This window comes from Carcharodon carcharias, chromosome 19, assembly GCF_017639515.1.
Source record: "Carcharodon carcharias isolate sCarCar2 chromosome 19, sCarCar2.pri, whole genome shotgun sequence".
Taxonomy (NCBI): Eukaryota; Metazoa; Chordata; class Chondrichthyes; order Lamniformes; family Lamnidae; genus Carcharodon; species Carcharodon carcharias.
The window spans coordinates 96,334,487-96,361,803 of NC_054485.1; the positions used below are offsets into that span (position 1 = coordinate 96,334,487).

Consider the following 27,317-nt stretch of genomic DNA (forward strand, 5'->3'; position numbering starts at 1 on the left):
TCACGGTTGGGTGTAGCAGGACTGCAGAGCTTAGATCTGATCCGTTGGTTGTGGAATCGTTTAGCTCTGTCTATCACTTGCTTCTTATGCTGTTTGGCACACAATTAGTCCTGTGTTGTAGCTTCACCAGGTTGACATCTCATTTTTAGGTACTCCTGGTACTGCTCCTGGCATGCCCTCCAACACTCTTCATTGAACGAGGATTGATCCCCTGGCTTGGTAATGGGGGAGTGGGAGATATGCCAGGCCGTGAGGTTACATATTGTGGTTGAGTAAAATTCTGCTGCTGCTGATGGTCCACAGTGCCTCATGGTTGCCCAGTCTTGAGTTGCTAGATCTGTTTGAAATCCATCCCATGTAGCACGGTGGTAGTGCCACACAAGATGGAAAGTATTCTTAATGTGAAACAGGACTTCATCTCCACAAGGACTGTGCGGTGGTCACTCCTACCGATGCCGTCATGGGCAGATGCATCTGCAGCAGGGCTGATGAGGATGAGGTCAAGTATGTTTTTCCCTCTTGTTGGTTCCTTCACCACCTGCTGCAGACTCAGCCTAGCGGCTATGTCCTTTAGGACTCGGCCAGCTCAGTCAGTAGTGCTGCTACTGAGCCAATCTTGGTGGTGGACGTTGAAGACCCCCACCCAGAGTACTTTCTGTGCCTTTGCCCCCCCCTCAGTGCTTCCTCCAAGTGTGTTCAAAATGGAGGAGCACTGATTCATCAGCTGTGGGTGGGCAGTATGTGGTAATCAGCAGGAGGTTTCCTTGCTCATGTTTGACCTGATGCCATGAGACTCCACGGGGTCCGGAGTCAATGTTGAGGACTCCCAGGGCAACTCCCTCCCAACTGTATACCACTGTGCCTCCACCTCTGCTGCATCTGTCCTTCTGTTGAGACAGGACATACCCAGGGATGGTGATACTTGTGTCTGGGACATTATCTGTAAAGTATGATTTTGTGAATATGACTATGTCAGGCTGTTGCTTAACTAGTCTGTGAGACAGCTCTCCCGATTTTGGCACAAGCCCCCAGGTGTTAGTAAGGATGACTTTTCAGGGTTGACAGGGCTGAGATTTCCGCTGTTGTTTCTGGTGCCTAGGTTGATGCAAGGTAGTCTGTCCGGTTTCTTGTCCAACTTCCTGTTGTCTCAATTTTGAACATGACTTTGTCAACATTAAGCACTAAGATTGAGCATGTAAACATTTAGAAAATTAATCTGTAACAAAATGGTGGCAGGCTGTAGCCAGTACGTGGCACTATGGGGTGAAATTTCTTAGATGTCTCTCCTCACACCATCATTGGTATGAACACAATTGGCTGAATGGCCTCCTCTATTCTGTAATGATTCTATCTTATATCCACAAAAAACACAGCTGACTGCACGCTGTACCAAAGACAATTTGTAAATATAATAAATATATGAAGTGTTCAGATCATACAAACAAAAGGAGGTCATTCAGCCCATCATGCCTGTGCTGTTTCTTTGAAAGAGCTATCCAATTAGTCCCACTCCCTTGCTTTCTCCCCCTAGTTCTGCAAAGCTTTCCTTTTCACGTATGTATCCAATATCCATTTGGAAATTACTATTGAAACTGCTTCCAACCCCATACTACATTGCAGATCATTACTTGCTGCATTGGAGAAATTCCCCTCAGTTCCATCTTCTGGTCCCCGCCCCCTCTCCTCTTAGGTTCTCCTCCAACTCAAGGACCCACCTGAACTCTCAGCTCCTCTCGCTCTCCCTTTGCTGTACCACTGGCAGCCTTGCTTGCAGCTCCATGGTCCCATGTTCTGGAATTCCATCCTTGAAATGATTGTACCTCCCCAACTTCTTTAAGACCCTCCATGGCATTGACCGAAGTTTGTGTCTGGCTTTCTAGCATCTCCTTCTTTAGCTCAATGTCCACTCTCCATACTCCCCATGAAGCACCGTAAAACAAGGTTCTACATTAAAATGTGCGTTGTGTGCAGTTCTTCTTTCACTCTGAGATACCTTAACCGCACAATGGATTCCTATTACTTGCTGGCAGCGACCCTGCCTTCTGTACCTATGGATAATGGCTGTTGACAACAGCAAGATGCTATAGATGGAAAATGATAGCTTTTTGCGCAAAAAGACCTGAATGGAAAAAACCTTTGCTCCTTTCATGACCTCACCATGCCCCAAAGTGCTTTACAGCCAAGGAAGTTACTTTTGAAATATAGCCACTGTTGTTGTAATGTAGGGAGAATAGCAGCCAATTAGCGTACCATCAGCTCTCACTAACAGCAGTGTGATAATGACCAGGTTATCAGTTTTAATGACATTGGCAGGGGATTAAATGTTGGCCAGGAAATCACCTCTGTCCTTCTTTGTTATAGTACCATGCGATCTTTGATGTCCACCTGAGAGTTGCTATGACAGTGCAGCACTCCCTCAGTACTAAATTGAATTGTTAGCCTAAATTTTGTGCTCAAGTCTCTGGAGCAGGACTTGAACCCACAACCTTCCGACACAGAGTGAGTGTGCTGTCATCTGCCACTGTGATATGAGGACAGACTAATAAGATGGTGACTACTTCCATTGGAACAGAGAAGGGTAAGAGGACATTTAATAGAGAGTTTTGAAACTATGTAGGGTTTGACAGACTGAGCAGGGAAGATCTATTCCCGCTGACTGAAGATTCAATCACACAAGATAGTCAATTTAATATCATCAAGAGTGTAATTTAAACATTGAGTGATGGTATAAAGGTTTGCCACCCTGTACACATGCTATCCAATTTTCCTTTTTGTTGGAGTCAGGAGTTAAAGTTACACCCCCCCACCCCACCACCCCCAGTGAGTCAGAATATAAGTTTGAAAACATTTCTCTCAAGAAATGCTTTGCCCCAGGTAGTGATTCAGACGGGGACCCATTGCAACTCTTGAAGAAAAACTGGATAAATATTTGAAGCAGAGCAAGATATAGGGCTAAGGGGAAAGAATGGGCAATGGTATGAGAGTTAGTTTGGTCCTACAAGGAGTTAGCATAGACACAATGGGTCAAATGGCCTCCTTATACACCAAAAAAATCAGGTGACATGTAAACTTTTGCAACAACAACTCAGCAATTAGCCTGACCTCATGGGATTTCAGAATCTGCTTGACCATATTTTTAATCATTGAACACTCACCAGCATGGCTCATGGTTTCCACGAGCAGAACAATTGATGCTAACATCACAATGATTCCACTCATTGGTGTTACTACATCTAGCATGACACGACAAACTGGTAAAAAATAAAACAGAAAGAATCACAGAGAGCACAGATCACATACACACACACACACACACACATACACATGCACACACATACATACACATGCACACATACAAATCCTGAGCTGTCTGCCCCAGGTTGTGTCACTGGAGAATGCGACTGGAGAAAAAAGAATATACATGATATATTTACGTGGGCTTGCAGTTCGAATTATTGGGTCACCTGAGTGCGACAAATATAGTTGCCAACTGTGGAAGTCTTTTGACGCAGTGGCAGTATCCCCTGAACCTCTGAACAAGGAACTCTAGGCTTGAGCCCCACTCCGGAACTGGTGAACCATGAAAGGTGCATTCATAACATGGCCAAAGAGGTTGATTATCAACCTGCAAATCCCCTTCCAATGTGTCTGTAGCAGGCAGTAAGAGTAGGAGAGTCTCCTGGTCAGCCAGAACTATGTGGTAGCTGCAGTGCAGCAGCAGCCTTTCCGTGTTAGACAACTCCACACACAGGGCCTTATCACAGGCTGCACTCCATGGCAGGCGTCCTCCTTGCTTTGAGGGATTGCTGGAGAGAGTTGTCAGTTGTGAGACAAATGTGGGTCCATTACAACCAGAACCAGGAGAATTTATAACGGGGAATAGGGAAATGCCAGAGAGACTAAACAAAAACTTTGGGCTGGGTTTTTGCCAAGTATGGGTGACTTGGGAGCCTTTCAAAAGTGGTGGGTGGGTCCCGATTCTGGGATTCCTGAACTGACTGATTTTTGGCGGTGCCTTTAAAGGGTGCAGGATGGTCTGGGTCAAAATCCCACACCTGGCACTCCCCACCTGGCTGTCTCCATTGCGGAAATAGGCTTGTCCTACTCCTCTGCAATTTTCATGGAGCCAGGCCGGGTATTTATAGACTCGTGGTTCATGGCTCCTCAGAGGAGTTGTGAACCAAAGTCTATATGAGGGGACCTTTTAAAATGTGAGTTCAAAAATTCCTCTTCATGCCCCCTATGCCAAGCTATACCTCCCCTCCCACCTTCCATGACCCCTCATGACTCCTATGTCAAGCTATGGTACTTCCATGTCCAATGACCCACTATACACTGTATAGAACCAATGAACCCTATAGTGACAATAGGATGTGTAAAAAAAACTTAAAACAAACAGTCATTCATTCATTCGGGCAGGGGCTGGATAATTTATAACGGGGAGTGAGAAAAAGGCAGAAAAACTAAAATACTTTGTCTCTGTCTTCATGGAAGAAGATGCAAAACACCTCCCAGAAATACTGGAGAACCGAGGGATTAGTGAGAATGAGGAATGAGGAACTGAAAGAAATTAGTATTAGTGAAAATGTAATACTGGAAAAATTAATGGGACTGAATGTTGATAAACCCCCTGCACCTGATGATCTACATCCCAGAGTGGTGAAAGAGATGGCTGTCAAGATGATGACTGTGTTGTGGTAATCTTCCAAAATTCTATTAATTCTGGACTAGTTCCTGCAGATTGGAATGTAACAAATGTGACCAGACATTTTCAAAAAGAAGGGAGAGAGGAAATGGGGAACTACAGACCTGTTTGCCTGACATCAGTGGGTGGGAAAATGCTAGAATCTATTATAAAGGAAGTGACAACTGGACACTTAGAAAATAATGGTAGAATTGGGCAAAGTCAACATGGATTTATGAAGGGAATTCATGTTTGACAAACCTGTTAGAGTTTTTTGAGGATGTAACTAGCAGAATAGATAAAGGGGAACCAGTGGATGTGATATATTTGGATTCTCAAAAGGCTTTCAATAAGGTGCCACACAAGAGGTAAAGTAAGTCAGTAAAGTTAGAGTGCAGAAAAGGACAGAAAGACTTCTGTCCTCCTGTACTCAAATCCTCTTGCAATAAAGACCAACACCCATTTGCCTTCCTAACTGCTTGCTGCATCTCCATGTTAGCTTTCAGTGACTCATGAACAAGGACACCCAGGTCCCTTTGGACATCAACACTTTCCAATCTCTCGCCATTTAAGAAATACTCTACATTTCTGTTTTTCCTACCAAGGTAGATAACTTCACCTTTTCCCATTTTATATTCCATTATATTATAGTGCGCATGGGATTGGGGGTAATACACTGACATGGATTGAGAATTGGTTAATTGATAGGAGGCAGAGAGTAGGAATAAATGGGTCATTCTCGTGTCGGCAGGCTGTGACTAGTGGGGTACCGAAAGGATGGATGCTTGGGCCCCAGCTGTTCATAAATCTATATCAATGATCTGGAATTGGGGATTAAATGCAACATTTCCAAATTTGCTGATGACACATATCCAGGTGGAATGTGAGTTATCAAGAGGATGCAAAGGAGGTTTCAAGGGGATTTAAACAGGCTAAGTGAGTGGGAAAGAACATGGCAGATGGGATATAATATGGAAAAAGGTGAAGTTATCTACTTTGGTAGGGAAAGCATGAATGCAGAGTATTTCTTAAATGGCAAGAGATTGGGAAGTGTTGATGTCCAGAGGAGCCCGGGTGTCCTTGTTCATGAATCACTGAAGCTAATATGGAGGTGCACAAGCAGTTATGAAGGCAAGTGGGTGTTAGCCTTTATTGCAAGTGGATGAGGACAGGAGGACGGAAGTCTTACTGCAATTGTATAGAGCCCTGATGAGACAGCACATGGAATATTGTGTACAGTTTTGGTTTCCTTGCCTAAGGAAGGATATATTTGGCATAGAGGGTATGCAACAAAGGCTTACCAGACTGATTCCTGGGCTGGCTTACTCCTGCTCCTATTTCCTATGTTCCATAGCTCCAGGCTACAACATGCATGAAAAAGTGTGTGTTGCCACAGAAACTTGAGCTCCTTGAACATAAGTAAATAAGAAATGGGAACAGGAATAGGCCATTTGGCCACTGGAGCCTGCTCTGCCATTCAATAAGGTCATGGCGGATGATCTTGTGGTTCGAGTTCCACATTCCCATCTATACCTGATAACCCTTGATTCCCTTGCTGAACAAGAATCTATCTACCTCTGCCTTAAAAATATTCAATGACCCCGCCCCCACCGCCTTCTGAGGCAGAGTTCCAAAATCACACAACCCTCTGAGAGAAAAAAATTCTCCTAATCTCTCTCCTAAAAGGGTGATCCCTAATTTTAAAACAGTGCCCCCTAGTTCTGGACTCAACCACATCCTTTCGAAGTCCACCTTGTCAAGGCCGTTCAGGATCTTGTATACTTCGATCAAATCACCCCTCACCCTTCTAAACTCCAGTGGAAATAAGCCCAGTCTGTCCAACCTTTCCTCATAAGACAACCCACTCATTGCAGGTATCAATCTAGTAAACCTCCTCTGAATCTGCCTCCATCGCATTAACATCCTTCCTTAAATAAAGAGACCAAAACTGCTCACAGTATTCGAGGTGCGGTCTCACCAACGCCCTGTGTAACTGAAGCATAATGTCCATACATTAATGTTCAATCCCTCTCATAATAAAGGATAGCATTCCCTCAGCCTTCTTAATTACTTGCTGTACTTGCATACTAACTTTTTGTAATTCATTTATTAGAACACCTCAATCTCTCTGCACCTCAGAATTATGCAACCATTCTCTATCTAAGTAATACCCTGCTTTGTTGTTCTTCCTGCCAAATTGAACGACTTCACATTTTCCCACATTTCCCTCCATTTGCCAGACCTTTGCCCACTCACTCAACCTATGTCCATCTGCAACCTCCTCGTTTCCTCTTCATAACATACCTTCCTACCTATCTTTGTGTCATCTGTAAATTTAGCTACCACGTCTTCACTCCCCTCACCTAAGCCATTGATGTAAATCGTAAAAAGTTGAGGCCCCAGTACAGACCCCTGTGAGACTCCACTCATCACGTCCTTTCAATCAGAAAAGACCCGCTACACACACTCTCTGCTTTCTGCCAACCAGCCAATCTTATATCTATGCTAATATGTTACCCCCTACACCATGCACTTTTATTTTTTGTAATAATTTTTGAGGTGGCACCTTATCAAATGTCTCCTGGAAATCAAAGTACGATACATCTACAGGCTCCCCTTTATACACTGCGTATGTTACTCTTTCATAAAAACTCCAATAAATTGGTTCAACATGATTTTCCTTTCACAAAACTATGCTGACCCTTCCCAATTGCCTCAAACTCATCTAAGTGCCCAGCTATAACCTCCTTAATGATTCTAATAACTTTCCAATGGCAGATGTCAAGCTAACTAGCCTATAATTTCCTATTTTCTGCCTCCCTCCCTTCTTGAATAGAGGAGTTATATTTGCTACTTTCCAAACTGATAGAACCTTTCCAGAACCCAGTGAATTTTGGAAAATTAACACCAATGCATCGAGTATCTCATTAGCCACCTCTTTTAAGACTCTAGGATGTAGTCCATCAAGACCCAGAGACTTGCCAGCCCGCAGCTCCATCAATTTGCTCAGTGCTAAGCGATTTCAACTTCACCAAGTTCCTTTCTCCCATTCACCTCTTGATTTGCAGCTATTACTGGAAGTTTTTTGCATTCTTTATAGTGAACACATTTCTTCCGCCATTTCCTTATTATCTACTATTAACTCCCCATTATCACTCTTTAGAAGACCAACACTCAATTTATTTTTTCTTTTCCTTTTTAAACACCTGTAGAAACACTTGCTATCCATGTTTACATTTCTAGCTAGCTTCCTCTCATATTCTAATTTCTTTCTCCTGATTAACCTTTTGCCATTCTCTGTAGTTCTTTACATTCTGTCCAATCATCCATCCTGTACCCATCTTTGCGGAGTTGTATGTTGTTTCCTTAAGTTTGATGCTTTCCTTAACTTTTCAGTTAACCACGGATGGTGGGTCCTCCCCTTAGAATTTTCCTTTATAGTAGGAATGTACTTATTCAGAATACTCTGGAATTTCCCCTTAAATGTCTGCCACTGCTTCTTTATTAATCTATCCTCTAGTCTAGTTTCCCATTTCACTTCAGCTAGCTCAGCTTTCATCCCCACATAGTTGCCTTTATTTCAATTTAAGATACTGGTCTTAGACCCATTCTTCTCCCTTTCAAACTGGATGTAAAATTCAATCATATTGTGGTTACTGCTACCTGGCGGTGCCTTTACTCTGAAGTCACTAATTAATCCTGTCACCTTACACAATATCAAGTTTAATATAACTTGCTCTCTGGTTGGTTCCAGAACATGCTGCTTTAAGAAACCATCTTGAAAGCAATCTAAGAACTCCTGATCCAGGCTACTACTGCCAATCTGAATTTTCCAGTTTATGTGTATATTAAAATCACCCCCCAATGCTGTCTCTTTATCACAAGCACACAATATTTTCTCTTGAATACTTTGTCTTGCACTGTGGCTACTGTTAGGGGACCTGTAGACTATCCCCACTAAGAACTTTTTCCCCCTACTATTCCTCATTTCCACCCAAACTGATTCTACACCCTGATCTCCTGAACCAAGGTTATCTCTAACTGTTGCACCAATGACCTCTTTGATTAACAGTGCTATTCCTCCACCTTTACCTAGCTTCCTATTCTTCTTGAATGTCATGTACCCCTCAATATTAAAGGCCCAATCCTTGTCATCCTGCAGCCACATCTCTGTTATTGCTGTCAAATCATATTTATTTACTTCAATGTGGGCCATCGATTCATTTACATTGTTATGACTGCTATGTGCACTCAGAAAGAGAGTTTTGACTTTTTGTTACTTTGTAATATCTAATCTTGACTGCTAATGTACTCTTAGGTTTTTTTCTCTCTGTCCCTTCCTGCCATTCTATGATCCTCATTTCTCATATTACTATTTTGCTCTCCTGTCTTGATTCTACACCTTGATTTTGCTACCTCTACCCAAACTTGATCCCCCACCCGTCTTGTTTAGTTCAAAGCCCTCTTTCATTCCCTAGTTATGCGATTTGCGAGGACACTCGTCTTAGCATGGATCGGGGGGCTGATTGGCTCAGTTGACTGGATGGTCATTGTGGCCTCTTGTCAATGTTACACAACCAGCAGTATGAATGTGTGAAAAGGTGGTTGGAAGACTAGGTATGGAAAGAGGATCAAATACGAGAGCAAAATAAGGACAATATATTAAAGTAATGGGATCAAGGAAACAATTTGTTCAGTGATGAGTCCATAAACACATTCACTAAAACCCATGCATGTTTTGAGAGTCAGTGGCCAAGAACATAGTAATGGCAGGACTTAAAGAAAGGGCACCATTGGCACAGAGAAAGTACGGTGTAGGTTAACGGGAGGCAGTTCATGGGACTCTTTGAATGGAGTAGAGATTGCTAAGAGGAACTCTAAAGGAGAGCATTGAAAGCTTGATATAAGTAATAATAAAATTCAGGTTTGAACTTACATGTAGAATTCAAGATATCTTTGAACCTTTTCATGACCCAGTCATTCATACTGCATGTTGATAATACGTTGAATATTAGCAGTAAGCACAAAATCACCAATGTAATCACTGTAATTACAGAAATTCCTATTGGAAAGAACAAAAGGAAATTACACATATTCATAGGTTAGATAAAGATACAACTAAAAATTGGATCCAACTTGAGGGAATTCTTTACTTATAGACCATAGTTGTTTACAGCACAGCAAAAGGCTCATTAGATCTGTGCAGTATGCTGATGGAGCAATCCATAATTAATCACACTGCCCAGTTCACTCCCTTAGGCTTTGCAACCATCCCTTCAAAGAGACAATGAACTTTGCCTCACCATTTGGGGTAATAGAATTCATCCTAACTTCTCTCCTTACTCTCTCAGTTACAAATTTAAATTAATACAGCGGCATTTCCTTCATTACAGCAATGGCAACACTCCAAAAGTATTTCATTGGTTGGAAGGTGTTTTGGGACATTCTGAGGTTGTGATAGGGTAGTGTAAATGCAAGTCTTTCTTTCACATTTCGGTTCTCTTCACTTGCAATAGGTTCTCCTACTGCTCTTGTGCTGCTACATCTGATGGCCTCAAAGGATCTATGCTTTGTCCCCTCATATTTCTCAACCATGCTGCCCATTGGCAATACCTTCTGAAAACACAGCATTAGCTTTCACATGTAGCTTGGCGACACCTAGCTCTGCTTCACTGCCACCCTTCTTGACTCACCCAATGTTGCTAATTATCAGCCTACTTATCCGACATTCAATACTGGATGACCAGAAATTTACTCCAGTCAAAGACTGGGAAAACAAGCTATTATTTTTGATCCCCATTCCTAACCTCATTCCCTTTCTACTAATTCTATACCTCTTCCTGACAATAGTCTGATATTAAGCCAATCTGTTTACAACCTTAGTCTCAAATTTGACTCTGAGATGAACTCCCAACCTCATATTCACATTATGACTTAGACTGCCTATGTAACATTGCTCTACTTTGATCCATCTCAGCTCATCTGCTGCTGATGCCTCATTCATGCCTTTGTTACCTTCGGACAACTATTGCATTCCAAGCTTCTTAAATTCAGGTCATCCAATACTCTGCTGCCCTTGTCTCAGCTCACACCATGTTCCTTCGCCCTATCACCCCTGTGCTCACTGGCCTCCATTGGTTCCTTGTCAAGCACCATCTTGATTTTAAAATTCTGATCCTTGATTTCAAATCCCTTCTTGGCATTTCCCCTCCCCACTTCTGTAATCTCCTCCAGCACCAAGCATTCCAAGATATTTGTGCTCCTCTAATTCTGACCCCTTGTACATTCATAACTTTAACCATTCCTCCACTGGTGGCTGTGCCTTCCTTTGCCTAGGCCCCAGGCTCTGTAATTTCTTACACCTCTCTGCCTCTCTCTCTTTTCTTCTTTAAGATCCTCCTTAAAATGTACCTGTTTGACCAAGTATTTGGTCATCTAATCAAATAGCTTCTTTTCAGGCTCAGTGTCATACTTTATTCTATAATGCTCCTGTCAAGCGTTTGGGATGATGTATTATGTTAAAGGTATTATATAAATATAAGCAGTTGTTGTTCTCAGTCAAGCACCATAACCACTAATCTATCACACCAAGGGATGGTAAAAAATACAGTTACTAACTGAGGGAGAAAACACATGTGAGCACTCACAGTACCTTCAGATAGTAGCCAAAACATAACGGCAGCAAAAAGGATGACAAGCGAAATCATTGCGGCAAACTGTAAGGATAGTAGTGCGTTTCCATGAAAATCAATACCTGGAAAAATAAATGAATGGACATTAACATTACTCATAGAATTATGGAACATTACAACAAAGAGAAGGCCCATTTGGCCCATTGTGCCTGTGCCATCTTTTTGGAAGGGTTAGCTAATTAGTCCCACCTCCCCGTTTTTTTCCCCATTATCTGGTACTTCCTTTCCCCATTAAGTATTTATCCAATTCCCCTTTGAAAGTTACTATTGAATCTGCTCCCACCACCTATTCAAGCAGAGAGTATTCACACATTCGAGTAAATCACTTGATACGTCAGAAGTGGAATTTAAGTTGACTCAGTGTCACATTTAAATGCCTCACAGTGTCCCAGTGATTAAATTATATCAGTTTTAAACTTCTGACAGAGAAACTGAAGATAGCATGTTTTTCTTACTTATATTTTTCCTGTCTTTGTGTAAACATAAAAGTATTATGCCAAAGATGATCGCAGTCGCAAAAATCAGTGCAACAATGGACAATACCATTGTGCGATGAATCAGAGGTGGAAGACCTACAACAGAAACCAGTATATTAAACTTATATTATTTTCATATTAGATTTTAAATTGCAACAGGGATGATTCCACTCCCACCCCTCCCCCAACCCTTAAAGATGTGTTTATCACTAGATTACCTTCAAAAGGGTACAGGGGAGATTTGCTGGAATGGTACCAGGGATGAATCAGGTATGTAGAGAGAAGCTGGGATTATTCCCCTTAGAGCTGAGAAGGGTTGAGGGGAGATTTAACAGGATTGTTGAAAATCATGAGGGATTTTGATTAATGCATTTATATAACAACTGTCATGACCACAGGGCATCCCAAATCCAATTATGTATTTTTTGTAATGTGTTCACCATGGTACTATGAGAGAAGTGACCGCCAATTTGTGCACAAGCTCCCGTAAACAGTAATGTGATAATGACTAGGTTGCCCTACTAATTAAGGATGATTTCACTGTAAAAGTCAGAAATGATCTTAGCTGAGAATCAGTTTGGGTGGAGGTAAGAAATAGCAAGAGAAAGAATCACTGATGGGAGTGGTTTATAAGCCGCCTGATGATATATACTTGTCGGTGTATGTACTAAGAAATAATGGAGGCTCGCAAGAAAGGTACAGAAATAATCATAGGTGATTTAATCTTCATATAGATTGGACAAATCAAGTTGGCAAAAGTAGCCTCGAGAACAAGATCATAGAGTGAATTCAGGACATTTTCTTAGAACAATAAATTCTGGAACCAAGCAGGGAACAGGCTTTTTTCAGACCTATTAATGTGCAATGAGACAGGGTTAATTAGTGATTACAGATACTCTAAGAAGGAGTGATCATGACATGATAGAATTTTATATTTAATTTGGAGATGAGAAACTTGTGTTTGAAACTAGTGTCTTAAACTTAAATAAAGGCAATTACAAGGGTATGAAGACATAGTTAGCTAGAGTGTACTGCAAAAATAGGTAAAAGGTAAGACAGTAGATAAGCAGTGGCAGACACTTAAGGAGGTATTTCATAACTTCTAATAAAAATATATTCCATTGAGCAAAAAGGATTCTATGAAAAGGATACATCATCTGTGGCCAACAAAGGAAGTTAGGATGGTATCAAAGAAAAGGCACACAACGCTGCAAAGTTTAGTGGGAAGCTGGAAGATTGGGAACATTTTATAAACCAGCAAAGGATGATTAAAAAAAGGAGAAATTAGAAAATGAGAGTAAACTAACAAAAAAACATAAAAACAGATTGCATAAAAATGAAGTGAGTGGCTAAGATAAATGTGGAGGATGAGACAGAAAAATAAATAATGGCAAACAGGAAACAGCAGAGGCTATGAATGAGTATTTTGTATTGGTATTCAGAGTAGATGACACTAAAAGTATCCCAAGAATAATAGAAAATCAGGGAGCAAAAAGTAAGGAGGAACTTAAAACAATGACTGACTATCACAAGAGAAAATGTACAAGGAAACTAATGGGACTAAAGGCTGAAAAATCTCCTGGACCTGGTGGGACTGTATCCTAGGGTCTTAAAAGAAGTGGTTGCATATAGTAAATTCATTGGTTGTATTCTTCCAAAATTCCCTAGATTCTAAATACCAATAGGTCCAACCTACTCAAAATTCTTCATAAGATAACTCCTTCATTCCAGAATTCAACCTAGTGAGCCTTCTCTAAACTGCCTCCAATGCAAGTATAACCCTCCTTTAATAAGGATAAAAATTATACACAGTACTCAGTAATCTCTCTCCACTTAAATAATATTTTGCTTTTCTATTTTTCTTGACAAATTGAACAGCGATCCACTTTACCACCATTGTACCTCATCTGCCATCCCCTAGATCCATAGCAGGAAACTATGTCAGTTAACCCAACATCTGTTGTTCGGAAATGATGGAATCCATTATTAAGAAAATAGTAGCAGGACATTTAGAGACTCATAATACAATCAAGCAGAGGCAACGGAGTTTTATGAAAATTTATTAGCGTTCTTTGAGGATGTAACAAGCAAGGTGGATAAAGGGAAACCAGTTGTTTTAAGTATGTGGATTTCCAGAAGGCATAAAAGGCCACCACACAAGAGATCACGGTGTTAGGGGTGATCTATTAGAATGGATAAAGGATTGGCTAACCAACAAGGAACAGAGGGTCTGGGTAAAAGAGTCATTTTCAGTTGGGCAAAATATAATGAGTAGAATGCCCCAGTGCGTTGGCCTCAACTATCTACGTTAATGACTTGGAGGAAGAGACAGAACGAATTCTAGGCAAATTTACTGACAATACAAAGATAGCTTAGAAAGCTAGTTGTGAGGAGGATACAAACAGCCTGCAAAGAGATATGGATAGATTAAGTGCATTGGTAAAAAAATTGGCAGATGAGGTACAATGGTGGTAAAATGGATTGCTGTTCACTTTGTCAAGAAAAATAGAAAAGCAAAATATTATTTAAGTGGAGAGAGATTACTGAGTACTGTGTATAATTTTTATCCTTATTAAAGGAGGGTTATACTTGCATTGGAGGCAGTTTAGAGAAGGCTCACTAGGTTGAATTCTGGAATGAAGGAGTTATCTTATGAAGAATTTTGAGTAGGTTGGACCTGTTGGTATTTAGAAGAATGAGAGGTGATTTTATTGAAATATATAAAAACATATAAGATTCTGAGAGGCCTTGACAGACTCAATGCTGAGGATACTACCCCTCATGGGGAAACTAGATGCAGGGGGCACAGTTTCAGGATAACTGGTCTCCCATTTAAGATGGAGATGAGGAGGAATTTATTTTCTCAGACAGCCATTAATCTTTGGAATTGTCTACTCCACTGAGCAGTGGAGGCTGGGTCATTGAAATATTCATGGCTGAGTTAAGCAGATTTTTGATCTTTTGAATATCTGGATTGAACCTGCCCCACCATACTCTCAGGAAGTGCATCCAAGATCTTAAACCACACATTACATAAAAGGGTTTTTCCTCATGTCGTCATTGCTTCTGTTGCCAATTACATTAAATCTCTGCCCTCTGCTTCTCAAACCTTCCACCAATGGGAATAGCCTCTCCCTATCTACTCTGTCCAGTCCCCTCATAATTTTGAACACCTCCATCAAATCAATTGCACTCAATCCCATCAATTCCCAACAGGGATGCTAGGTTGCAACTATAGCCATTGTCACAATGTTAAGTGAAAAGATAATTTTCCACTTTGACACTCCTGGTAAATGTGGGAGTGTATATCAGCAAACTGAACTACCAGTCTGTGACTGCCCATTCTACTCCTTTATTTATTTGCCATTGGAGTAACAGTCATATAACAGTGAGAATGAGGATAAACAATGTGATTCACCATAAATAGCGAGCGAATGTGAAACGTTCTTCTTGCTAACAGCATTCTCCGCAGTGCAAGTGTATACCCCACAATCTGACTTTATGGCATTATAAATAACCATTGTCCTGTTGTCTTCTGCCAACTGATAACGTTGGCCATTGGTTATCACATTGTCATCTTTCCACCACAGAATGGAACTCGTTTTCCCCGCCGATACTTGACAGACAAATGCAATGCTGGTATCGACGAAGCTGGAATTACTGAAGATCAAAGGTTCTGACAGTGGTTCTGTGGGAGTGAAGGAGTGAACAGAGAAAATGATTTGAGCATGAAAACATTGATGCTTCACATTACGTTAGTGCAGTTAGCCACAAGAGCTCTGTCTTTTACGGGTGTTTCATCCTATTTCCATCCGTTAATGAAACTGATTCTTAGATATAAAGTAAAACTATTAATTTCCATTGTACATGTGAAGTCATATCATACATAGTTTGCACAGGTTTTCTTGTCTGATAGCAAGTGTCTTATCACTTCACCACAACAGATGTAGGAAATTAATAAATCACAGACTGCAACCGATATCTGGGCTTGCTAAGATGTTGTGGCTTGCGAGACCAACAAGGAATCATCAGGGTGACGAGAAAGAGCAAACTGTGTTATGTAGCACCTTCTCACATCTCACAGAAATAGTCCCAAAGTACTTCATGTACAATGAGCTATTCCATGTACAGGCATATTATGGCCTGGAACAAACTCAGTAAATGTTTTGCACAAGATCCCACAAAAAGCAATTAGATGAAAAGGTTCATCTGTTTTCTGATGGTGTCAGCTGAGGAAAAATTTTTTTAAAACTCCCTCATAATTTTGATCACTTCCATTATGTCTCTCTTAACCCTCTCCGCTCTAAGGAGAAAACTCCCAGCTTCTCCGCTCTCTCCACAGAACTGAACTCCCTCAACTTTGGTATAATTTTAGTGATTTAAGTTTAATCTCTGCTCTCCAAGGCCTTGATATCCTTTCTTAAATGTGTGCCTAAAAGATCTCTCTCTCTCTCTATTCATGCAGTCCCCACCTCGTTGCTTAATCATGGTGAATGCCATAATATCACTATGGGGCAAGGTGAAGAGACAGGCCCTGAGAACTACCTCGTCCAGTATAAGTATATAGTTTTATTCTGTACCACATTATTCTGTACCACACTCTAGCCATCCAGCCAACCGATCCAGGCACAGAGGTATAAAAGGTATTAAATTCCACTTTTCTCAGGGTGTGCTTGGAGTACACATTTTCTGTCTAATTTTCTATCCATTAATGCCAGCAAATCATGTAATAAAACCTGAATTTTATGTATGATAATATATCATATATTGCACTGTTAAACAGCCTTCCTGCTATAAAGTTATGTATTCTTTTAGTTGCTATTAGAAATATATAAAGAGATATACTCATCTTGTATTAAAATAGTGCATCTACATGTACAGAGATGACACTTTGCTACAGATGCAAAACAACCCTAAAAAGTGGTCAGCTTCTGAGGGTATTCAAAACACGTACCAGGCTACAGCTCCCAGAGTGCATTGGTGTCAGTCTGTGCACAACGTCTAGAATGCAGTTCAATGCAGGTTACTGCCTTCACTTCTGACTCTAATAAAGCATCACAACATTTTGGAACCAAATTATGCAAAGCACACCAGGGCTTCTTTTACATGATTGACAGTGAGAGTGGCCATTCGTACAATGTGGCAGGTCTTGCTGTTTTGTTGGGCTCAGACCCTATTCCACTCAATGTGGTGAAAGGCCTAAGGATCATCAGTATTAAAAGTCAGGAATCCATTTCTTTGTTGTATGTAACCATGGGACAACTTGGAAAACTAAGGGTTAATAATCAACCTGTCTTTTATATTGGAGAAATAGGTTTTCTAGCATAAACAGGAAAACCATAGTTGACTCTGCAAGGAAGTAAGTGACTGGGAAGGCTAGTGTAATAAAGATAGAGGGTTTGAAAGGCAATTTGTAGATTAAACCACTCAAAGGATTCAGAAACATCTTAGAATTATGGACTGGTTACAGCACAGAAGGAAGCCATTCAGCCCATTGTTTACTGGCTGTTTGCAAAAGCAATTCATCTGGTGCAACTCCCCTGCCTTTTCCCTGTAGACCTGCAAATTCTTCCTCTTCAGATAATGATCCCATTCTATTTTGAAAGCCACAATTGTACCTGCCTTCACCACGCTCTCAGGCAGTGCATTCCAGATCTTAACCATTCGCTGCTTCCTCATGTCCCTGTTGCTTCCTTTCCAATCATCTTTGCTTGGTACCCTCTAATTTTTTATTCTTCCACCAATGGGTGGAAGATAAATCAGGAAGTTCAGGAACCTTGGATGTGAGCGAGGTAAGGTTTATAAAAGAGCATGGTTTTCAACCAAAAAGCTACTCTCTCAATGTACAGTCATTGATTGATGACCCATGCTCTACATCAATAAAGTTTGTTGTCTGCATGCTTCACTATCAAATACATCATGCGTACTCAAAGTGCACCATTGTGCAGGAAGGAGCTTGACTAGCAGTTGGTCCAATTATAACAACAAAAAGCAAAGTAGCATGTGAGCTTAACTTCTGAAATGACTATGATGACAGAACAATCTAACTAGACTGGGGTAGGGTTGCTTGCTTCTACAGCTACAATGCATTACATCAACAAATTTGTTTACATATTTAAGAACATAAGAAATAGGAACAGGAGCAGACCATTCGGCGCTTTGAGCCTGCTCTGCCATTTAATAAGATCATGGCTGATCTTCTTGTGTTTCGATTTCCACATTCCCATCTAACCCCGATAACCTTTGATTCCCTTGCCTAACAAGAATCTATCTATCTCTGCCTTAAAAATATTCAATGACCCCGCCTCCACCACCTTCTGAGACAAAGAATTCCAAGGTCGCACAACCTTCCGAGAGAAAATTTTTTAACCTGCAGTGGGCAAGGAAAACACTATTTATAAACTCAAATTATTGACTAATTTTCTCTGGACAATGTGGACCATCCACTTATTTAGATTGGTGGCTGAGAAAAGTTGTTAGATATTTCTTCCAAATTCTTTCAGCAATCATTTGTACTTCCCCTCTTTCTCATCTCAGCACCTGAACTTTCAGCATTAGTGTCAAATGTGACTCGGGATGTAGCACTCTTGCCTCTGAGTGGGAGGTTCTGGTTTCAAGTGCCACTTCAGACATTTGAGGACACAATCTAGGCTGCCACTCCTGCGCAGTACTGAGAGAGTGCTGTACTGTCAGATTTGTAGCTCGACGAGATGTTAAAGTGAAGCCTTGCCTGTCATTTCAGGTGGATGTAAAAGATCCCTCAGCCCTGTCCCAAAGAAGATCAGGGGAGTTCTCTCTGATGCCCTGATCAATGTTCATCCTTCAAGCAACATTGTTAAAAAAAAACAGGCGATATGGTCATTCGCTTCACAGTCTGTGAAAACTTTGTGTGTGCAGACCTGCAATTGTGCTTCCTATATCCCACTTTCAAAAGTACTTCATTGGCTGTAAAGTGAAAGGTGCTATTTAAATCTAAGTCTTTATGCCCTTTTGAATTGAGAAATGGCATGGGAGATTCACTATCTCCTGTTACAAGAGTTTTACATTAATATTACAAAATAGTAAACACACAAAGCACTTACCGAAGATGTTTAATTTGATCAATTTGCTCCTGTTAGCATTTAAATTAACTTGCGCCATGTATAGTCCATTGTCCTTCAGTGTTATATTTTTCAACAGCAGTGATCCATTGACAGAGTAGAAGGTGCATCGATTCCTATACAAGTCAGTGAAGGTGGGTATTTGTGTCACAGTGTAGTAGTTGAGAATTTGCCTTCCTGACATTGCCCACCTGACATGATCAACATTTTTATAATCTTCATCACTGAATCCAGGCAACAAAACGGAAGACCCAACGGCTCCAACAACCGACTTGCTCGGATTCTGGGTTTCTGATTGAGCTGATGGACAAAAGAAAACAATGTAATTACCCAAAGGGTATAAACTAGCTTTCCATTCTAGATTTATTAATTGAATTTAAATTCCACAAGGTGTCACGGTGGTATTTGAATCCAGGTTCCCAGAGGATTTGCCTGGGCATCTGCAATACTAGTCCAGCTACAGTATCATTCCCCCAATCCCTGCATGCAAGGTTTTCAGGAAAGATAGGGAGTGGGAAAAAGAAAGGAGGGTGACAATATTGATGACGGATAAAATTACAGTGCTGGAGAGAGAGGATTTATCAGTGAGGTCAAGGACAGAAGCTATTTGGTTAGAGTTAAGACATCATTACACTACTTGGTGTATTCTATAGGTCACAAACTTTGCAGGAAAATGAGACAGCACAGCATGAACTCTTTGGGAATGGCAAAGGGGGACTTTAATCACCCAAGTATAGTCTGTGATGGTAATAGTGTAAAATGCAGAGAGTTTCTGAAGTGTGTTCAGGAGAATTTTCTTGATCAGAATGTTTCTAACTTATTGAGGTAGGAGGCGTTTCTAGATTTTGTTCTGGGAAGCGAGGTGGATCCAGTGAATCAAGTCAGTCTGGGAACTTTTAGGGAACAATGATCACAGTACCATAAGATTTAGGTTTGCCAAGGAGAAGGACAGGATGTGCTTTTCTTTCACAGGATGTGGGTGGCGCTGGCTAGACCAGCATGTATTGCCCATCCCTAACTGCCCTTGAGCAGGGGATGGTGAGATGCCTTCTTGAACCACTGCAGTCCCTGTGGTGTAGGTAAACCCACAGTGCTGTTAGGGAAGGAGTTCCAGGAGTTTGACCCATTAGCAGTGAAGTAACGGCGATATATTTCCAAGTCAGGATGGTATGTAGCTTGGTGTGAACTTGCAGGTGGTGGTGCTCCCATGCATCTGCTGCCCTTGTCCTTCTTGGTGGTAATGGTCAACAGCATCCCTGAGGAGGTGACCTTAACCCTGGCACTGGGCAGGCAACATAGTCTTCAGGACTGAAATGGGTGGTCACATGGCAGATGAAATTTAATGCCAGGAGGTACAAAGTAGTATGATAGCAAGTATGATGAAAGGCAAAATAAAACAAATAGTTATAAAATTGCATTTATAAAGGGAGTGCAGGAACAGTGGGACCTGGTGGTATATGTATACAGATCATAGAAGGTAGCAGGCCAGCACAGAAAGTGGTTAAACAGGCATATGGGATCCTGGGCTTTATAAACAGAGGCATCGAGTATAAAAGGGTGGAAGTTATAATGAAACTGTATAAGAACCCTGGCTTGGCTTTAACTGGAGAATTGTGACCATTTCTGGTCACAACCTTTAGGAAGGATTTGAAGATGTGAGTATGGATGCAGAAAAGATTTATGAGAATGGTTCCAGGAAGGAGGGACTTAAGTTGCTTGGATAGACTGGAGAAGCTGGGACTGGGCTCCTTGGGAAGGGGAGATTGCGAGGAGATTTGATGAGTTACTCAAAACCATGAGGGGCCTAAACAAAGCTTTTTTTAAAAATTTTACCTCAGCACTCCTACAAATGCTGGCCTAGACATTGGGACACATATTCCGTGAAAGGACCTCAGCTACGTTGAAAGAAACTGAAATGTATTACACTTTATGTAATGATAAGCGTGAACTGTAAATGTACTTTTAGACATCTTAAAAATAAAAAGTATACTTTTTGAAATATGCGAGAAATAGTAATAGTTGCAATGGAAGAAACAGCACATGGTACAGTTAACAGTCATAATAAAATTAGTTGTTTTTTATTATTCATTTATGGGATGTAGACATCTCTTGCTAGGCCAGCATTTATTGCCCCCCCAACCCCCCCCCCGCAAATGTTCTTAAGAAGATGGCGCTGAGCTGCCTTCTTGAACCACTGCAGCCGAAGTGGTGTAGGTACACCCAGAGTGCTGTTGGGGCTGGGGCGGTGGGGGGGGCGGTGGTGGTGGGCGCTGCAGAGAGTTCCAAGATTTGGACCCAGTGACAGTGAAGGAATGGTGATATATTTCCAAGTCAGGATGCTGAGTGACTTGGAGGGAAACTTCCCAATGGTGGTGTTCCCATCTATCTGCTGATGTTGTCCTTCTAGATGGTAGTGGTTGTGGGTTTGGATGTTGCTGTCTAGAGAACCTTGGTGAGTTCCTGCAGTGCACCTTGTAGATGGTACAAACTGCTACCACTGTGTGTCGGTGGTGGAGGGAACAAATGTTTGTGGATGTGGTGCCACTCAAGCAATTGCTTTGTCCTGGATGGTGTCAAGCTTCTTTAATATTGTGGGAGCTGCACTCATCCAGGCAAGTGGAGGTGTATTCCATCACATTCCTGACTTGTCCCTTGTAGATGGTGGACAGGCTTTGGGGAGGCAGCAGGTCAGTTACTTGCCACAGGATACCTAGCTGCTGATCTGGTCTTATTGCCACAGTATTTATATGGCTAGTCCAGTTCAGTTTCTGGTCAATGGTAACCCCAGGACATTGATAGTGGGAGATTCAGCAATGATAATGCCATTGAATGTCAAGCAACGGTGTTTATATTTGCCCTTGTTGGAGATGGTCATTGCCTGACACTTGTATGGCACGAATGTAACTTGCAATTTGTCAGACCAAATCATGATATTGTCCAGGTCTTGCTGCATTTGGATATGGACTGCTTCTGTGTCTGATGAGTGAACACATCAGCGAACAGTCCCACTTCTGACCTTATGATGGAAGGAAGGTCATTGATGAAGAAGCTGAAGATGGTTGGGCTGAGGACACAACCCTGAGGAACTCCTGCAGTGATGTCATGGAGCTGAGATGATTGACTCCAACAACCACAACCATTTACTTTCTGTTAGGTATGACTCTATCTAGCAGACAGTTTTCCCCCTGATTCCCATTGACTTCAGTTTTGTTAGGGCTCTTGATGCCACCCAGTCAAATGTTGCCTTGATGTCAAGGGCTGTCACTTTCATCTCACCTCTGGCGTTCTTGTCCATGTTTGAGCCAAGGCTGTAATGAGGTCAGGAGCTGAGTGTCCCTGGCAGAACCTAAACACAGCATCACTGAGCAGGTAATTGCTAGGCAAATGCTGCTTGATAGCACTGTTGATGACCACTTCCATCACTTTACTGCTGATGGAGAGTAGACTGATGAGGTGGTAATTTTCCGGGTTTGTCCTTTTTTTTGTGCACAGGACATACCTGGGCAATTTTCCACATAGCCGGATAGATGCCAGTGTGGTAGCTGTACTGGAACAGCTTGACTAGGGGTGTGGCAAGTTCTGAAGCACAAGTCTTCAGTGCTATTGCTGGAAATTTGACAGGGCTGAAAGTCTTTGCAGTATCTACTTGCCTTCAGCTGTTTCTTGATATCATGTGGAGTGAATTGAATTGGCTTAAAGCTGGCATCTGTGGAGATCTCCGGAGGAGACAGAGATGGATCATCCACTTGGCACTTTTGGCTGAAGATTGTAGCAAATGCTTCAGCCTTATCTTCTGCACTGATGTGCTGGGCTCCTCCATCATTGAGAATGGGGTTTTTGTGGAGCCTCTTCCGCCAGTGAGTTGTTTAATTGTCCACCACCATTCACGACTGGAAATGACAGGACTGCAGAGCTTAGATCTGACCTGTTGGCTGTGGATTCACTTAGCTCTGTCTATTGCTTGCTGCTTATGCTGTTGGTATGCAAGTAGTCCTGTGTTGTAGCTTCACCAAATTGACACCTCATTTTTAGGGATGCCTGGTGTTGCTCCTAGCATGCCTTCCTGCATTCTTCATTGAACCAGGGTTGATCCCCTGGCTTGGTGGTAGAGTGTGGGATATGCCAGGCCATGAGGTCACAGATTGTGGTTTAGTACAATTCTGCTGTTGCTGATGGCCCACAGCACCTCATGATTGCCCAGTCTTGAGTTGCTAGATCTGTTCAAAATCTATCCTATTTAGCATGGTGATAATGCCACACAACACGATGGAGGGTATCCTCAATGTGAAGGCAGGACTTCACCTCCACCACTGTGCAGTGGTCACTCCTACCATGGACAGATGCATCTGTGGCAGGCAGGTTGGTGAGCATGAGCTCAACTATGTTTTCCCTCTTGTTGGTTCCTTCACCATTTGTTGCAGACCCAGTCTAGCAGCTATGTCCTTCAGGACTCAGCCAGCTTGGTCAGCAGTGGTACTTCCGAGCCACTCTTGGTGATGGACATTGATGTCCCCCACCCAGAGAACATTCTGCACCCTTGCCATCCTCAGTGCTTCCTCCAAGTGATGTTCAACAAAGAGGAGCACTGATTCATCAGCTGAGGTTGGATGGTACGTGGTAATCAGAGGAAAAAATTTTCTTGCCCAAGTTTTACCTGATGCATGATACTTCTTGGGGTCCGGAGTCGATGTTGAGGACTCACTCCATTGTATAACACTGTGCCACCACCTCTGCTGGGCCTGTCCTGTTGGTGGGACAGGACATACCCAGGATTGGTGATGGTGGTGTCTGGAACGTTATCTGTAAGCTATGATTCCATGACTATGACTGCTCAGGCTGTTGGCTGACTAGTCTGAGAGACAGCTCCCCCAATTTTGACACAAGATGTTAGTAAGGAGGACTTTGCAGGATCAACAGGACTAACTTTGGTGTTGTCATTTCCAGTGCCTAGGTCAATGCTGGATGGTCCATCCAGTTTTATTCCTTTTTTTAGATTTCTTAGCATTTTGATGCAACTGAGTAGCTTGCTAGGCCATTTCATAGGGCATTTAAGAGTTAACCACATTGCTGTGGGTCTGGAGTCACATGCAGGCCAGACCAGGTAAGGACAGAAGATTCCCTTCCCTAAAGTTTCCTTCCCTAGAAATATTAGCAGTAGCAAAAAAAAAAAACAATAAAGTGGTAGGAATGAAAGTATCAACGCATGTAGGATAGTGGATGTAGGAGTAATAACAGGTATCAGCAATGGCTCAGTGCTAGTAAACTCACCTTGGAGTCAGAAAGCTGTAGGTTCATGTTTGCTTCAGAGGGTGCAGTTTGAACTTTGGCCAATTCATGAAATTTTGATCAGCTGCTGGTTATACGACCTGCCTTGACTGAAGCCGAAACTACAGAAAGTCAGGAGGGGCTGTTATTGTCCATGTAACACTATTACTATCTCAAGCACTTTAGTTCGGGGGTGGGGGGGAGGAGAACACTCTATTTGGGCAAATGACCATATGGCCCACCTACTGGTCTTACCCCATCAACTTGCCACTACAAAATATCTCATCAGAACTAATGGGAAAGTTGGATCTGCCTTTGAGGAGAGAATAATGAGGTGGCATCTGGCTCCAAGCCCAGAGAGCTGCACGTTCCGCCTGTTCTTCCTCTTTCTTTGTTTATAGCCCTAAAGTTTTGAAAGTCCAATCTCACAGTTTGTATGTTGCAACTACCATATAAATGTTGCTTATGACATTTCCTGCTACACACACGCACACACACACACACACACACACACAAAAACACACATGAGTCATCTGGTTGTATTTTTTTCCGTTTATTCTTTTGGGGTACATGCATTGCTGGCAAGGCCAGGATTTGTTGCCCATCTCTAATTCCCCTTGAACTGAGTGGCTTACTAGGTGATTTCAGAGGGCAGTTAAGAGTCAACCACATTGTTGCAAGTCTGAAGTCACATGTAGGCCAAACCAGGTAAGAATGGCAGATTTCCTTCCCTTCACATTAGTGAACCAGTTGGGTTTAACAACAATCAATGATATTTGTCATGGTCACTATTACTTGAGACTAGCTTATATTCCAGATTTATTCATTGAATTTAAATTCCACCAGCTGCCCTGGTGGGATTTGAACCCATGTCCCCAAAGCAATAGCCTAGGTCTCTGGGTTATCATCCAATGACATTGCCATTACCACAACATCAAGCAAGCAGTGGGAATGAGGGCCCTGACCCATTCTCTTGTCCGGCATCAGCTATGGCTTTGTGCAACAGCAACCTGCATACGGGGAGGTGTTAGTGTAGTGGCATTGTCAATGGACTAGTGACCCAGGTTAAGGCTCTGGGGACCTGGGTTTCAATCCCACCATGGCAGGTGGTGGAATTTTAATTCAATAAATACCTGGAATTGAAAGTCTAATGATGACCATGAAACCATTGCTGATTGTTGTAAAAACCCACCTGGTTCACTAATGTCCTTTAGGGAAGGAAATCTGCCATCCTCACACGATCTGGCCTACATGTGACTCCAGGCCCACAGCAATGTGGTTGACTCTTAAAAATTCCCATCTGAACAAGGGCAATTAGGGATGGGAAATACTAATGCTGGCCTAGCCAGCAAAACCCACATCCCATGAATGAGTAAAAAAATATTTTGGACCAACCCACGGGCAGTGCCAGTGCAAGGGTATTTGCTTCCCTAGGTGAACCCTCCAGACTGGCATCCCTGACACCAACCAACACCCCCCACCCCACACCTTCCACATATTCCCGCCCCCTGTACACATTGTGGGAAGGAACAATAAAACCCTAATTACATCTGCATTTCCTAGTTTATAGTAAACTGACATGCAGGGTTCTCTTTAGCAATTGGTTTGAAGGCGGTGTGCAGTGGTATTGTCATTGGAATAATGATCTAGAAACCCAGGGTAATCCTCTGGGAATCCAGATTCAAATACCGCCATGGCAGATGGTGAAATTTAAATCCGGTTAAAAAAAAATTGGAATTAAAAGTCTAATGATGGCCATTGTTGATTAAAACTAAAACCACATCTGGCCCAAACACTCCTTTCAAGTGAAGCAGCATTTCACTTGCATTTCCCCCAACTTAGTCTACTGCAAAACAAAAACAGAATTACCTGGAAAAACTCAGCAGGTCTGGCAGCATCGGTGGAGAAGAAAAGAGTTGACGTTTCAAGTCCTCATGACCCTTCGACAGAACTAAGTAGAAATAGGAAAGGGGTGAAATATAAGCTGGTTTAAGGTATGTGTGTTGGGGGGGAGGTTTGGGGGGGGGGGGTGCGGGGATTGGGTGGGGGGAGAGAAGTGGGGGGGGTGTGGTTGTAGGGACAAGCAAGCAGTGATAGAAGCAGATCATCAAAAGATGTCACAGACAACAGAATGAAAGAACACATAGGTGTTGAAGTTGGTGATATATATCTAAACGAATGTGCTATTAAGAATGGATGGTAGGGCACTCAAGGTATAGCTCTAGTGGGGGTGGGGGAGCATAAAAGATTTAAAAATATTTAAAAATAATGGAAATAGTTGGGAAAAAGAAAAATCTATATAATTCATTGGAAAAAAAACAAAAGGAAGGGGGAAGAAACAGAAAGGGGGTGGGGATGGAGGAGGGAGCTCAAGACCTAAAGTTGTTGTTCAGTCCGGAAGGCTGTAAAGTGCCTAGTCAGAAGATGAGTTGTTGTTCCTCCAGTTTGCGTTGGGTTTCACTGGAACAATGCAGCAAGCCAAGGACAGACATGTGGGCAAGAGAGCAGGGTGGAGTGTTGAAATGGCAAGCAACAGGGAGGTTTGGGTCATTCTTGCAGACAGACCGCAGGTGTTCTGCAAAGTGGTCGCCCAGTTTACGTTTGGTCTCTCCAATGTAGAGGAGACCGCATTGGGAGCAACGAATGCAGTAGACTAAGTTGGGGGAAATGCAAGTGAAGTGTTGCTTCACTTGAGAGGAGTGTTTGGGCCCTTGGACGGTGAGGAGAGAGGAAGTGAAGGGGCAGGTGTTACATCTTTTGCCTGGGCATGGGGAGGTGCCATAGGTGGGGATTGAGGAGTAGGGGGTGATGGAGGAGTGGACCAGGGTGTCCCGGAGGGAACGATCCTTACGGAATGCCGACAGGGGTGTGAAGGGAAGATGTGACGAAACAGAAAGGGGGTGGGGATGGAGGAGAGAGTTCATGCTCTAAAATTGTTGAACTCAATATTCAGTCCAGAAGGCTGTAAAGTGCCTAGTCGGAAGATGAGGTGCTGTTCCTCCAGTTTACGTTAAGCTTCACTGGAACAATGCAGCAGGCCAAGGACAGACATGTGGGCAGGAGAACAGGGTGGAGTGTTGAAATGGTAAGCGACAGGGAG

The 27,317-nt window shown here is 42.3% G+C and overlaps 1 protein-coding gene across 3 annotated transcripts in view; it reads right to left on the reverse strand.

Moving 5' to 3' along the window:
• LOC121291395 (SLAM family member 9-like) overlaps positions 1-27,317 on the reverse strand; it is a 46,839-nt gene that overhangs the window by 18,040 nt on the left and 1,482 nt on the right. The window contains exons 2-8 of one of the 3 annotated variants that reach the window (XM_041212500.1): positions 24,221-24,339; positions 18,935-19,252; positions 15,271-15,540; positions 11,832-11,948; positions 11,337-11,438; positions 9,621-9,746; positions 3,156-3,251 (exon numbers count right to left, since the gene is read on the reverse strand). In XM_041212500.1, the coding sequence (XP_041068434.1) occupies positions 3,156-3,251; positions 9,621-9,746; positions 11,337-11,438; positions 11,832-11,948; positions 15,271-15,540; positions 18,935-19,136 (913 nt within the window). In that variant the 5' untranslated portion in view covers positions 19,137-19,252; positions 24,221-24,339. The remainder of the gene's footprint in view (positions 1-3,155; positions 3,252-9,620; positions 9,747-11,336; positions 11,439-11,831; positions 11,949-15,270; positions 15,541-18,934; positions 19,253-24,220; positions 24,340-27,317) is intronic. The other 2 variants (XM_041212498.1, XM_041212499.1) reach the window with 2 other exon arrangements.